At 39.2% G+C, this 15,777-nt stretch overlaps 1 protein-coding gene across 2 annotated transcripts in view; it reads left to right on the plus strand.

Annotated features, from left to right (window-relative positions):
* The window catches only part of LMF1 (lipase maturation factor 1), a 577,865-nt gene that overhangs the window by 279,386 nt on the left and 282,702 nt on the right, over nt 1-15,777 (plus strand). For both annotated transcript variants that reach the window (XM_073636425.1, XM_073636424.1), the window contains one exon: nt 1,105-1,170. In XM_073636425.1, the coding sequence (XP_073492526.1) occupies nt 1,105-1,170 (66 nt within the window). The remainder of the gene's footprint in view (nt 1-1,104; nt 1,171-15,777) is intronic.

Below are 15,777 nucleotides of genomic sequence, written 5' to 3' on the forward strand. Positions count from 1 at the left end.
TAGATAAATAATAAATTATCTTATAACATAGCATAATATTATATGATTTAGCTTGGATATAACAGCACCTTTTCAGCAGCAACAGATTCTCATTCTCCCTCTTAACTGTGTGAGAAAAACATAGGATTGTGGGTAAATCTTATACACATAAACCCATGTTTTTTCCTTGTAGTTAAGAGGGCTGGAAGGGAGCATTTGTCTGTTAGACACATTCCCCCTTCTATGACACTGCAGTGAGAGGCGTGCCTCCACTACAGCATTTTTATTGGGCAGCTTGGGCTAATGGTACTTTGCCATTGGTCCAAGATTCCAAGCTGTCCATTGAGCTCAGTGCCTCTGACAAGAAGTGAGGAGAGGCACTGTGAGCTCATCCTCTCAGTCTGCTGCAAACAGAGTGTGCCAGCTTGTATTTAAACTGGCTACTCTGTATGTAGCTTCTAACAGGCTGTGCAAGGAACCTTGTATCTCCGGAACTATAGGTCTCGGGTGGGGGGAGCGGGGAACAACTTCAGCTACCTACCCCCCAAATTTGGGGTCCCCAGCTACGAACCTCTAAGTCAAAGTTTTTTTTTTTTTTTTTTTATAATGTTCATGGCAGGTGAGCTTTGCCTCACCTGCCTCCCCTGACTGCACGTCCCTGCACGTCCCTGCATCCCACTATCACAATAATATTGGTATTCTATCCTTGTCTGTGTCCCCGAGAGACTTTCTACCCCACTTCCTGACCAGGTGACGGCTGTTAGATCAGAAAAATTAATTTTGTTTATGTGAAAACAATATCAGACTGATAAATCTACTCCGCAGGGATACAGACAGCCTTTAAATTGTCACTTTTTATGTTCCAGAACACTACAAGAACAATATAAATGTTTTTGGTAGCGAGGCGCTATGCTTGTTAACAACTACAATATGGAGTGAGGCAAAGGTTTTGTTTTGGGTGGAATAACCCTTTAATGCAGCCTGTAGATTTGCTAGAGTTTATAGGGATAAAAGTTCCAGTATTTCGGTGGGCACTAAATGTCACTGACCTGACAGATCTGCCATGTTTTTTACAAGAAGTATTTCTACTGACTGTTTTTAATTCCTCTCTTTTATGTTGTGCAGGGTCTGATTAAAATTCGAGGTGATAAATGCTGGCGTGACCTAACCTGCATGAACTACCATTACGAGGTATGGACTGATTTTGGCTTTTACTGATGTTTTCCTGAATCAGTAAGGTTTCCTTCAGACAGTTTAAAGCAGAACTCTAGCAAAATGGTTAAATAAGCATTTGAAATTTGCATTGTATTTTGACACACCTGCCATACTCTATAGCCAAACAGTGGCATGACTAGTCCGGAGCTATAGCTCTAAAGCCTCAGTGTTGCATTACCACCTCCAGCTTGATCGTATATACTGTAGATATATATATCTATATATATAGATATATACAATGCCTTGCAAAAGTATTCACCCCCCCCCCCCCCCCCTTGGCTTTTTACCTATTTTGTTACATTACAGCCTTTAGCTCAATGTTTCTTTAAACCAAATTAAATGTGATGGATCAGAACACAATTGTCTAAGTTGGTGATGTAAAATTAGAAAAACATATACATAAAACTATTTTTCAGAAATAAAAAACTGACACTTGGCATGTGCGTATGTATTCACCCCCTTTGTTATGAACCCCATAAAAAGCTCTGGTGCAACCAATTACCTTCAGAAGTCACATAATTAGTGAAATGATGTCCACCTGTGTGCGATCTAAGTGTCACATGATCTGTCATTACACATACATACCTATTTGAAAGGCCCCAGAGGCTGCAACACCTAAGCAAGGGGCACCACTAACCAAACACTGCCATGAAGACCAAGGAACTCTCCAAACAAGTAAGGGCCAATGTTGTTGAGAAGTACAAGTCAGGGTTAGGTTATAAAAAAATATCCAAATCTTTGATGATCCCTAGGAGCACCATCAAATCTATCATAACCAAATGGAAAGAACATGGCACAACAGCAAACCTGCCAAGAGACGGCCGCACACCAAAACTCACGGACCGGGCAAGGAGGGCATTAATCAGAGAGGCAGCACAGAGACCTAAGGTAACCCTGGAGGAGCTGCAGAGTTCCATAGCAGAGACTGGAGTATCTGTACATAGGACGACAATAAGCCGTACGCTCCATAGAGTTGAGCTTTATGGCACAGTGGCAGGAAGAAAGCCATTACTTTCAGCAAAAAACAAAATGGCATGTTTAGAGTTTGCGAAAAGGCATGTGGGAGACTCCCAAAATGTATGGAGGAAGGTGCTCTGGTCTGATGAGACTAAAGTTGAACTTTTTGTCCATCAAAGAAAACGCTATGTCTGGCGCAAACCCAACACATCACATCACCCAAAGAACACCATCCCCACAGTGAAACATGGTGGTGGCAGCATCATGCTGTGGGGATGTTTTTCAGCAGTCGGGACTGGGAAACTGGTTAGAGTTGAGGGAAAGATGGATGGTGTTAATTGCAGAGATATTCTTGAGCAAAACCTGTACCACTCTGTGTGTGATTTGAGGCTAGGATGGAGGTTCACCTTCCAGCAGGACAATGATCCCAAACACACTGCTAAAGCAACACTTGAGTGGTTTAAGGGAAAACATATAAATGTGTTGGAATGGCCTAGTCAAAGCCCAGACCTCAATCCAATAGAAAATCTGTGGTCAGACTTAAAGATTGCTGTTCACAAGTGCAAACCATGCAACTTGAAGGAGCTGGAACAGTTTTGCAAGGAGGAATGGGCAAAAATCCCAGTGGTAAGATGTGGCAAGCTCATAGAGACTTATTCAAAGCGACTTGGAGCTGTGATAGCCGCAAAAGGTGGCTCTACAAAGTATTGACTTTAGGGGGGTGAATAGTTATGCACATGTCCTATTTGTTGTTTGCTTCACAATAAAAAAAAAAAAACATCTTCAAAGTTGTGGGCATGTTCTGTAAATTAAATGATGCAACTCCTCACACAATCCATGTTAATTCCAGGTTGTGTGGCAACAAAACACGAAAAATGCCAAGGGGGTGAATACTTTTGCAAGGCACTGTATATAGATATATATATAGGAAAAAACAAAGGGACACATTCTCCAATGCAAAAATTGTATATTGTATCAATTGCTCTCAAGACATAAAAAGGTTACAAATAGCTACTGTAGAGTTGCGATTATCTCATGCTCTTTCTCAGTCCCTGTTTTTTCCTATTGAATATTGGTGGAAGATTGGGAGGCCACCCTGACATTGATCGCCATACGAATCATCATAGAAACAGTAGAAGTAACCCACCGGAATATTTGTTATATATATATATAAATCCAAAGCAGCAGGGTCTGCAGCACCAATGCTGAGTGCTGGCAACCTATAGAGGGGAGTGCAGATGCAGTGGCTGCACAGACACATCTACATCTCAAAATCTGACAGCTGTGCAAGCAGTGTTGATTTCATTGCCGAAATTTTTTTGTCATAATTTCTTCAGCGGCACATGTTTCCAGTAAAGAAATTGCAGCATTTACAGGCCTCCTCAGACCACTATCCAGAGCACTGTGCAGCATTTACAGGCCTCCTCAGACCACTATCCAGAGCACTGTGCAGCATTTATAGGCCTCCTCGAACCCTCCAGAGCACTGTGTGCATTCCAGGGCTCCTCAGAGCACTGTGCAGCATTTATATAGGCCTCCTCAGACCATCCAAAGCACTGTGTGCATTCCAGGCCTCCTCAGAGCACTGTGCAGCAATTATAAGCCTTCTCGGATCATCCAGAGCACTCTGTACATTCTGAACCTCCTCAGACCACTATCCAGAGCACTGTGCAAAATTTGTAGGCCTCCGCAGACCATCCAGAGCACTGTGTGCATTACAGGTCTCCTCAGACCACAGTCCAAAGCACTGTGTGCATTACAGGCTTCTTATGATCGTCCAGAGCACTGTGCAGCATTACAGGCCTCCTCAGACCACCATCCAGAGTGTCTATGTAGTTTGTTCAAATCTTAATACCAGAAATATTAACCTATTCAATTTGCTTTTACTCCAGGAGTTTGGACATTCTAGAAAAATGTTTAAATAATGCTTTACAATTTACCTAAACACATTCAATTTTAGTCGACTAAAATGTACTGGAGATTTTAGGTGACTAAATACGACTAAAACAAAAAACAATTCAAATGTCTAAAATATGACTAAGATGGCATTTTAGTCAAAAGACTATGACTAAAACGAAATTTGATGCCAAAATGAACAGTGTGTGCAGGAGTAATGGTACAACCCTGAATACAGACATTGTGCAGACACCAAAACAAAGCCAGCCAGAACACAGAACAAGTGCCTGTGCCCATCTGAATTAAGCCTTAAAGTGATTTGGGTGAAGTGCTGCAAACCCCACTGCTCAGGATTTATATATATGTATATTATATATATTAAAAAAAATTCTGTTTACTTTCGACAATTGGATTATTGGCTTGGATATTTAGAATTTGATTTCTGCCTCTATCACCATGAGAGAGATGTCTCCTTATTTCCTGTCCAGATGACGGGTCTCAGAACACAAAGAGAAACCTAACCCTGTCAAATTCTCTCAAACACTAAAAAAGAAAAGTTTTGTCTGGAGCTGGCCTTTAAGCTTTGTATTAGTACCATATGACAGCTGTAGGTATGTTGTTTTATTTTGGTACCTATTTTCCGATGACTTGCAAAAAAAAAAACAGTTGGATGGTTCATTAATTGAGGGGATTTTCAATCCTTCACCCTCTGATGACCCTCTGATATTTGGTGCTCCCCCTTGTACCTCATCACGTAATCATCAGCACACCTTATGCATATTATTCCACATTGCTCTGCATCACAGGAGCTGAGAAAACTTTCTTGGTACAGACCTGTTCATCTGTGACATCCAGGAGGAAGTCTAGTAGTCACTTAGGAACAATTTCAAAGTTCAACACATGGATTCTGGAAGTAAGAGGCATGGAAACATCACATCTGTATGGTTTTATTACAGGGGAGCGTTGTAGGTTCTTTAAATGGTAATAGAATTGTAATATAATGTATACAAAAGATATGCTGCGCTAAGGTGAAAATGTCAATCTGGAGATCATTAATGCATATGAGGTATACTGAAAATATTGCATAAGCGGCTTATCCAGCCACAACAAGGCACAAAGGAATATATGTATTAAAAAAAAAAAAAAAAATTGAAAGTGATTATAAGGTGCAATGTGTAAATAATATACTAGATGTATACCATTAGAATAAGAGTAGCGATGATTAAACTACTGACTGTATATATAACGAATGAAAAATTATTTATATAATCTGAAATTTACTGTGTAAAAAATATATAAATAATATCACAGTGAAAAGTGCAAAAAACACAAAAAAGTGCCACACAATGAGTGTGAATATCAAATCCAAGATGTGATACGTGGTGCATTAATCTTAGTGCTTAGTGCTCAGAATCCCATGCTCAAGTGCCATCCAGTGACCCCCCGGGGACAGCCGCTCACCTCTGAGCGTGCGACTCAGCTGTGAGACTGAATCTAAACACGCTTATGAGCCATCCCATGGCTCAGTGATGGAATCCAGATACAGTTTTCAGCAGTAGCTCCACAGTTAGGAATAAAGGAAAAGAAAAACTGGATAGTGTGATATCGTTTATAAATGTTTATTGGAATAAAAGCTCCCCACATTAGGGTACTCACATTTGCAAGGTGCGTGAGTGCACCAATCTGATAACAGTCTCCAAAGTTTGCCTCAAAGTTTGCCTGTCAGGAGGGATAAGCTGTGCATCGCATCTCAGTAGAGTGAAAGGCTCTGTGCTCCGTCCTGGCCCCTCCCCTACGCGTGTTCGACACAGGGTCACGTGTCTTCATCAGAAGAATTGTAATATAGTAAGTAGTAAGTCATCACTCTGCTCCTCTGTCATTGTTAATCCACAATTTAGAGTGCTACTCTTATAATATACACTGTAATATGTACTTTATATATATTGCATGCACAGAAGGCTAGTTCCTGATAGGGGTGCATGGACTCCTAAAGGGATCTTGGCCATGAATTCCTTTTGTGCATGCATCTCGTCACTTCACAGAAGGCATGTGATGTATAGTAATCCTGATTTTGTGGCTGCTGAATCAACCAGTTATGGGAAGGACGTAACAGTTTAATTATGAATCAGCTCATGTATTATTCAGGTTTTTATAAAGTAAATAAGATAGATAGATAGATAAGATAGATGCAAAAGCTAGATAGATACGATAGATACAATAGATAGATACAGTATATGATACATAGAAAGAAAGATAGATAAATAGATAGATACGTTAAAGATATATTAGATCAGTGTTTCTCCACTCCAGTCCTCAAGGCACCCCAACAGGTCATGTTTTCAGGCTTCCCACTATTTTACTGCCTTAGTAATTACCACAGCCGTTTCATCTGAGGGAAATCCTGAAAATATAATAGATATGATAAATACTGTAGATACATTAGATAAGTAGATAGATACGATAGATAGATGCAAAAGCTAGATAGTTACGATAGATACAATAGATAGATAGATGAGTTAAAGATAGATAGATAGATAGATAGATAGATAGATAGATAGATAGATAGATAGATAGATAGATAGATAGATAGATAGATAGATAGATAGATAGATCCCTTGTGCTACCAAGTGAACAAATAAACTAAAAAAATAAAAAAAATAAGTTTAAACATATGAATGAAAACTGCTGCTGGACCTTTAGTGTACACAGTGCACAAAAAGTGGGTATAAATAAATAGTGATCAGCGCAGCTTCCTATATCTAATTATAAAATAACTGTGACAAATAAAGTGCACAATATCAAATAATATAAATGACTAGTTGCTGTGCCATGTGCAAAAAGTCCTTTCAGATAATGTGCCAACAATCATGTGACAAACAATTCTTCTGTGTGGAATCTTCGTGGTTCTTGTAAACTTAATGCTCCCAGAGCTCTGACTTCAATAAGGTGATGCTGGACTCGGTTGGGGATTTCTGATGGTGTCACCGACTTTCCAGGCTCCCGATCATATGATGGTTACGATGTTTTCTAATGTTATATAAGGATTAAGGTAAAACCTCCCATAGCGTAAAAACGTTTAAATAAACAAGATTTATTATAGGCCAAAGTGGGCTCTTACATTTAAAAGCAATACTAGTGCAAACAGTGCGTTGTAGGCACCTCTTATATCACTTCTGGTTCTTTTGGTATATCCGGCCACGCCCTACGCGTTACGTCACAACACGTGACTTCATCAGGGAAACCGGATTGGCCAACAACTCATTCTATTTATATACAAGAACAGGAAGTGACTTGGCGGCCATTTTGCTGGAGATAATGTCTTCAACCTGGAGGAGCCCATTTTCTAGGTAGGAAAAGTGCAATACAGCGCAAGCGGCCATTTTCTTAGAGATCACTAAAATATGTCTCATGCCAAGTGGCGGCCATTTTCTTCGGTAGGTCAAGCTATTATTAATCGATAGCGGTCGCTTAACTGGATATCCCGGTATCTAACACGGTGGATATTTCATGACTGATCTGGCAGATTCAAGTATAATTACAGATACAAAAATTTCATATTAAAAAGCTATTTCTTATAAAAAAAACTATAAAAAACACTATGTATCTGGGCAAATGCATGACTGAATATCTAACTATATCTAACCAATAATGGTGAAAATCTGGTATAGAGACCAAATAGGTCAGAAATGTGACGTGTCATGGTTATGCTAATAAAAATAAAATAGGATAATGGTTAAACAGGCGAGGCTAACAGGATATCGATCAGGGGAGAATAATTATAAAAATTATTGATATTATCAAAGTTAACCAAATGTCCCAAATTCCCCTCCCTCTTTTTTTCTCATATTGAATAGGGATGGAAGCACATGGTTTGCTCTATTGGTTAACTTTGATAATATCAATAATTAGTTAGTATATTAGTATAACCATGACACATTATATTTACAACCTATTCCATCTAATTCACAATGTTGTTTACTTTCCGACATGTATGTTCAATACTCCACCTCTGTGTTGCTTGTGTTTGGTCCATCTGTGGGGCCGTCTGGCCTCTGCATTATCCGGGAGCTGCGATGGGCACTGTCGGCCCCCTCCCCCGTCCGTTGTGGTGTACGTGGGGGGCGGGGCTTGCCGCCATTGCATATCAACGTCACGCCACCCAGGGGGGACGTGTGGCGTGCCCTTAGGCGCAGTCGCTCCCGCTGCGCTGCTGTTACTACACTCGCGGGCATTTTTGGGACCGCCCAGACCGCTGCCGATTGGTTGCTGGCTCCCAGCCGGACCTCCTCCCACTTTTCATTGCTCAGTGTGCGTGACGTTGGCGGGCTTCCCCGCGGCGGTGCCTATATCTAGGCACCCATTTCGGTCTAGGGGAAGCGGCACTCGAGACACTCTATTGTGTTGGTTGATGTCTTTCACTACACCACGTTCCTCTGTACGCAACACCAGGTAATTTTGCATCATACCCGTTACTCCTACTCTCAGCACCCCACAGATTTTTGGTCCCACCATTCGGCGAGCATCCTTTCACTTTCACCTCACAGTACTTATCACTCACCACCTTTTCACCTTCTTGGCTTTTTCACCCCTGTTTACCCTGAACACCACATGGCACCTATCCTCCCTAACACCCCATGTCCATCTCTACCCATTCACATACATTCCCTCTCTTTGGTTCACCCACCACTTTTCTCTCTAGAGTGCTTCGTGGTCCTGTGTCTCCTCAACGGGTGCCTGTATTTTTCGCCACGGTGGGGGCACCCGCCTCAGCTCCCAGTTGCAGTGTCCACGGATGGCTCACCACTCCTGGCCCTTCACCACCAACAAATGTATCCTAGTGAGTACTTTGATCTTTCTGGGGAATTTATCTGCCCCTCCTGTACCCACTTTAACCATGTTGACCCACTATATCATTTTATATTACAGAAAGATGACGTGTCTGCTCCTGATGAGTGGTCTAGAACCACAAAACACGTCGAGCTACCAGACATCTCCCTTTTACCAATTTCACTATATATATATGGATTATTCCTTATAACAGGAATGTTGAGGCCAGAGATCAGGCAGGCATTACTGTGCAATAATTGTTTACTCACTCTGATATTGGTGGCTTGGTTTTACATAGCAATGTTTGTACCAGTGTTAATACCTATTTTACCAGTCTTGCCATTCGATACTAGCAATCTGTATGTTGATCACTGTTTATCATTGCTATTACTCATTCTAAATATCTTGCCAAGTTTTAATAGGATGTTGTATGATACCATTGTTTGTATGTGAACCATTAAACAGCTTATTTACCCACCATTTTTCTTTTGTCTTGCAAACCATTGGCTTCATTTAAAGTCCCAACCCTTTCCTCCCAACACGCTAGTGATTTGCCTGCAGGTTTTTAATAAATTTATAGTCTGTTTGCAAATTAATGTGCTATATTCTCTTAATAGCCATTTTGTGGCATTGCAGGCCTAGTGGTACTGTACTATAGTGTACAGTGATGTTACATCAGCTGTTGCTAGTAAGGATCTTCCTTCCAAAACCGGAACTTCTTCTAAAAGTTGTAATACGTGTTTCGTATCTTTCAAATAGGCTTTAGTTTGCTGTACCGCTGGTTGTATGAAGTTATCCAGGTATTGTCCCATTCTTGACATGAGGGAGTCTATCCCGTTTACAATGGGTCTACCTGGGGGCTTTTCTTTGTCTTTGTGTAGCTTAGGAACAGTATGAATAACTGGAATTCTGCACGACTCTGGCATGAGGAATTTTGATTCTTTCTTGTTTAGGATGTCTTTTTTTATTCCCAGATGAATTATTTTTTCCAATTCTTTTTTTTATTGAATAGTTGGATTACCTAACAGTTTAACAGGTCGATTCATCTTGTAACTGTCGGTATTGTTCTTTTGATTGAACAACAACTCCTCCCCCTTTGTCGGCGGGACTTATCACGATATCCTTCCTTTGAGTCAATGTTTGGATTCCCTTTTTTATGTGGATAGGGTCCGACACCATCTTCAATTTCATGTGTTGATTATAATTGACTTGTGGATTATATAGACAATTATTCCGTAGTGTGCTATGTTGTACTTCATTCATAGCTGTTGTGGCCTTATTGGTAGATTTAAAGGGATTGCTCAAAATGTATTTTTTAATATTGATCTTTCTAACATACTTTTGTATCCCTATATACATCAAATTTATTAAGATTCTTTACAGGGGCATGTTTAAGTCCATTATAGGGGACTGCAATTTCCTCAGTGGTTAATGTTTCACCACTTAAATTAAAAACACCCTCACCTACTACTCTCTTTTTATTTTTGATTTGCGCTCCCGCTCTGTATCTCCTCATCTTTCGGGACTTCTTCTTGGCCTTTCGTCTTGGGGTCTCCTTCTTGGTGATATTTGAGGTTCCCGAGCTCTCTTCCTCGGTGACCGATGATCTTCTTGAGGGTACCTTCTCGGTGTGTGGTCCCTCCTTTCTCTGTCTAAAAAAGGCCTCTGTGTAGTTTGTTCATAGTAGTTTTGTTGGTACTGTGAATAGGAATTGTTATAGTTCCTAATTGGGTCAAATCTGTTGTATGTGGGAATAGGGCTTCGTTCTGGATGCCTATATTGTATGGGGCTCCTCTATTGTCCCTATAATTTCTTTCATTATTATGCCAATTTTGGTATGTTTTTTTAAAAGGTTTTTTAAAAGGTTTTTTAAAATTATTACGTGGTGTTTAATACCACTGTCCCCCATTTTCACGATGTTCATATTGCCCCTTGGGAGTTGTGGTATATGTTCCTCTGTTGTCCCAGCCTTGTTGATTTAGAAGTTAGGTTATATTATTTCCTGGTTCTTGAATTCTGACCTCCCTCTCTGGTTTTGAGTAAGTGGAGGCTGGTTGAGGGTTATCAATGTTCATCTGCCATTTAAATACTTGATCAATTTTATAGTCTGAAATATCACGTAATTATTGGTAATTTTTCTTTTTTCTCTGTTGCACTTCCAAGTCCTTGGCAATTAAGTCTTTGTTAAGTTGGGAGGCAAGTCGAATGAATTCTGTAGATTCTTTATATGGGTGTAGTTTACTTTTAATTTCTTCTATTTGCTGATTTATGAGTCTCAATTTCTTTTGCTTCCTTTTGAGGAGAAAAATTAGACCTTCTATACTTTTATCATTGAAGAAATGGAACCATTCATCAATAGACTCTTTATCCATTAGGCCATCATTTGGCGGTAACTCCCAACGGAGTCTCCTTGGTACAATATTTTCTGTAATATAGCGATCAAACATGTTTGTGTCCCACCAGAGATTGACTTTTTTTCCATATTGTGCCCCAATTTTCTTACAAGGCTTTCTAAGTCTGTATCTCTGGTTTTATTCTGTGAGTTAAATACGTCATCCAAGTTCACATTTCTGTGATCCATAAAGGAAAACACATCAATAGTGGCTGCAAAGGTGTGTGTGTGATACAAATATATAGAAATAGTGTGATCCCTCGCACTACCAAGTGAACAAATAAACTAAATTAAAAAAAAAAATACGTTTAAATATATGAATGAAAACTGCTGCTGGACCTTTAGTGTACACATTGCACAAAAAGTGGGTATAAATAGTGATCAGCGCAACTTCCTTTAGCTAAATAAAATAACTGTGACAAAGTGCACAATATCAAATAATATAAATGGCTAGTTGCTGTGCCATGTGCAAAAAGTCCTTTCAGATAATGTGCCAACAATCATGTGACAAACAATTCTTCTGTGTGGAATCCTCGTGGTTCTTGTAAACTTAATGCTCCCAGAGCTCTTACCTCAATGAAGAATACAATCAGCCTTAATGATCTCCTAGAGAAATATCAAATCTCCAACTCACTCAGGGAAACTTCGGTTCCTGGTGATGCTGGACTCGGTTGGGGATTTCCATTGGTGTCACCGACTTTCCAGGCACCCAATCATATGATGGTTATGATGTTTTCAAATGTTATATAACGGTAAAACCTCCCATAGCATAAAATGTTTAAATAAACAAGATTTATTAGAGGCCAAAGTGGGCTCTTACATTTAAAAGCTGTAATAAAAGCAATACTAGTGCAAAAAGTGCGTATTAGACAGCGTTGTAGGCACCTCTTACATCACTTCCGGTTCGTTCGGTATATCCACGTGACTTCATCAGGGGAACCAGATTGGCTAACAACTCATTCTATATATATACGAGAACAGGAAGTGACTTGACCATTTTGCTGGAGATAATGTCTCCAACCTGGAGGCGGCCATCTTCTAGCTAGGAAAAGCGCATTACGGTGGCCATTTTCTTAGCGATCACTAAAATGTGTCTCTTCCAGAGTGGCGACCCTTTTCTTGGTGGGTCAAGCTGTTATTAATCTAAAGCGGTCGCCCAACTGGATATCCCGGTACCTAACACGGTGGATATTTCATGACTGATCAGGCAGATTCAAATATAATTACATATACAAAAATTTCATATAAAAAAGCTATTTCATATAAAAAAAACTATAAAAAAAACTATGTATCTGGGTAAATGCATGACCGAATATCTAAGTATATCTAACCAATAATGGTGAAAATCTGGTATAGAGTCACCGTGTATTATTCCCAAAAATGGGCTGAATTAAAATTAATATTGATTATGAATAATGATATTCCTCAATCTCTATATAAAATATGATGATAAAATGAATATTAAAATGTCCTAAAACTACCATACGTATCGAAAAGCAATTTTAACTGTAATTTCACTAACTGTAATGTAATTATTGATATGTAATTTTCTATGCCTCATTTTCGATTCGTATGGTAGTTTTAGGACATACATTGTGACCCTATACCAGATTTTCACCCTTATTGGTTAGATATACTTAGATATTCAGTCATGCATTTACCCAGATACATAGTTTTTTTTATATGAAATAGCTTTTTTTTATATGAAATTTTTGTATATGTAATTATATTTGAATCTGCCGGATTAGTCATGAAATATCCACCATGTTAGGTACCGGGATATCCAGTTAAGTGACCGCTATAGATTAATAACAGCTTGACCCACCAAGAAAATGGCTGCCACTTGGCATGAGATACATTTTAGTGACCTCTAAGAAAATGGCTGCCGTATTGCGCTTTTCCTACCTAGAAGATGGCCACCTCTAGGTTGGAGATATTATCTCCAGCAAAATGGCCGCCAAGTCACTTCCTGTTCTTTGTATATAAATAGAATGAAATAGAATTAAATAAAAATCCGGTTTCCCTAATGAAGTCACGTGTTGTGATGTAACGCGTAGGGCGTGGCCGGATATACCGAACGAACCAGAAGTGATGTAAGAGGTGCCTACAACGCTGTCTACAATTGTTTGCACTAGTATTGATTTATTACCGCTTTTAAATGTAAGAGTACACTTTGGCCTCTAATAAATCTTGTTTATTTAAACGTTTTTTACACTATGGGAGCTTTTACCTTTATCCTTATATAACATTTGAAAACATCATAACCATCATATTATCAGGAGCCTGGAAAGTCGCTGACACCATTGGAAATCCCCAATCGAGTCCAGCATCACCAGGAACCAAAGTTTCCCTGAGCAAGTTGGAGTTGGAGATTTGATCTTTCTCTAGGAGATCGTTAAGGCTGATTGTATTCCTCATTGAGGTAAGAGCTCTGGGAGCATTAAGTTTACAAAAACCACGAAGATTCCACACAGAAGAATTGTTTGTCACATGATTGTTGGCACATTATCTGAAAGGACTTTTTGCACATGGCACAGCAAATTTATACACAGTCATTTATTTTATTTGATACTGTGCACTTTATTTGTCACAGTTATTTTATTTAGATATAAGAAGTTGCGGTGATCACTATTTATTTATACCCACTTTTTATGCACTGTGTACTCTAAAGGTCCAGCAGCAGTTTTCATTCATATATTTAAACATATTTTTTATATTTTTTTAGTATATTTGTTCACTTGGTAGCACGAGGGATCACATTATTTCTATATATTTGTATTACGCACATCTTTGCAGCCACTATTGACATGTTTTCCTTCATGGATCACAGAAATGTGAACTTGGATGATGTATTTAACTCACAGAATAAAACCAGAGATACAGACTTAGAAAGCCTTGTAAGAAAATTGGGGCACAATATGGAAATAAAAGTCAATCTCTGGTGGGATACAAACACGTTTGATCGCTATATTAGAGAAAAGATTGTACCAAGGATCCTCTGTGGGGAGTTACCGCCAAATGATGGCTTAATGCATAAAGAGTCTATTGATGAATGGTTCCATTTCTTCAATGATAAATGTATAGAAGGTCTAGTTTTTCTCCTCAAAAGGAAGCAGATGAAATTGAGATCAGCAAATAGAAGAAATTAAAAGTAAACTAGACCCATATAAAGAATCTACGGAATTCAATCGACTTGCCTCCCAACTTAACATAGACTTAATGGCCAAGGACTTGGAAGTGCAACAGAGAAAAATGAAAAAGTACCAACGCGATATTGCAGACTATAAAACTGACCAAGTATTAACAAGAACAATATAGGCGTCCAGAACGAAGCCCTATTCCCACGAACAACAGATTTGAACCAATTAGAAACTATAACGATTCCTATTCACAGTACCAACAAAACTACTATGAACAAACTACACAGAGGCTTTTTTTATACAGAGAAGGGAGGGACCACACACCGAGAAGGTACCCTCAAGAAGATCGCTGATCACCTAGGAAGAGACATCGGGAACCTCAAATATCACCAAGAAGGAGACCCCAAGACGAAAGGCCAAGAAGTCCTGAAAGATGAGGGGATGCAGAGTGGAAGCGCAAATCAAAAAGAAAAAGAGAGTAGCAGGTGAGGGTGTTTTTAATTTGAGTGGTAAAACGTTAACCACTGAAGAAATTGCAGTCCTCGATAATGAACTTAAACATGCCCCTGTAAAGAATCTTAGTAAATTTGATACGTATATAAGGATACAAATGAGTGTTAGAAAGATTAATATTAAAAAATACATTTTGAGTAATCCCTTTAAATCCACCAATAGGGCCACAACAGCTATGAATGAAGTACAACATAGCACACTACGGAATAATTCCCTATATAATCCACAAGTCAATGATAATCAACACATTGATGTTTTTAAGGGATTGTTACAGGACTTGAATATGTTGAAATTGAAGAAGGTGTCGGACCCTATACACATAAAAAAGGTAATCCAAACATTGACTCAAAGGAAGGATATCACGATACGCCCCGCCGACAAAGGGGGAGGAGTCGTTCAATCAAAAGAACACTACCAAGAAGAAATTTACCGACAGTTACAAGATGAATCGACCTATGTTAAACTGTTAGGTAATCCAACTATTCAATACAAAAAAAAATTGGAAAAAATAAAAAAAGACATCCTAAACAAGAAAGAATCCAAATTCCTCATGCCCGAGTCGTGCAGAATTCCAGTTATTTATACAGTTCCTAAGCTACACAAAGACAAAGAAAAGCCCCCAGGTAGACCCATTGTAAATGGGATAGACTCCCTCACGTCAAGAATGGGACAATACCTGGATAACTTCATACAACCGGCGGTACAGCAAACTAAAGCGTATTTAAAAGATACGAAACATGTATTACAACTTTTAGAAGGAGTTCCGGTTTTGGAAGGAAGATCCTTACTAGCGACGGCTGATGTAACATCACTGTAGACTATAGTACAGCACCACCAGGCCTGCAATGCCACTAAATG

Source organism: Aquarana catesbeiana, linkage group LG06, assembly GCF_042186555.1.
Source record: "Aquarana catesbeiana isolate 2022-GZ linkage group LG06, ASM4218655v1, whole genome shotgun sequence".
In the NCBI taxonomy this organism is placed as follows: domain Eukaryota; kingdom Metazoa; phylum Chordata; class Amphibia; order Anura; family Ranidae; genus Aquarana; species Aquarana catesbeiana.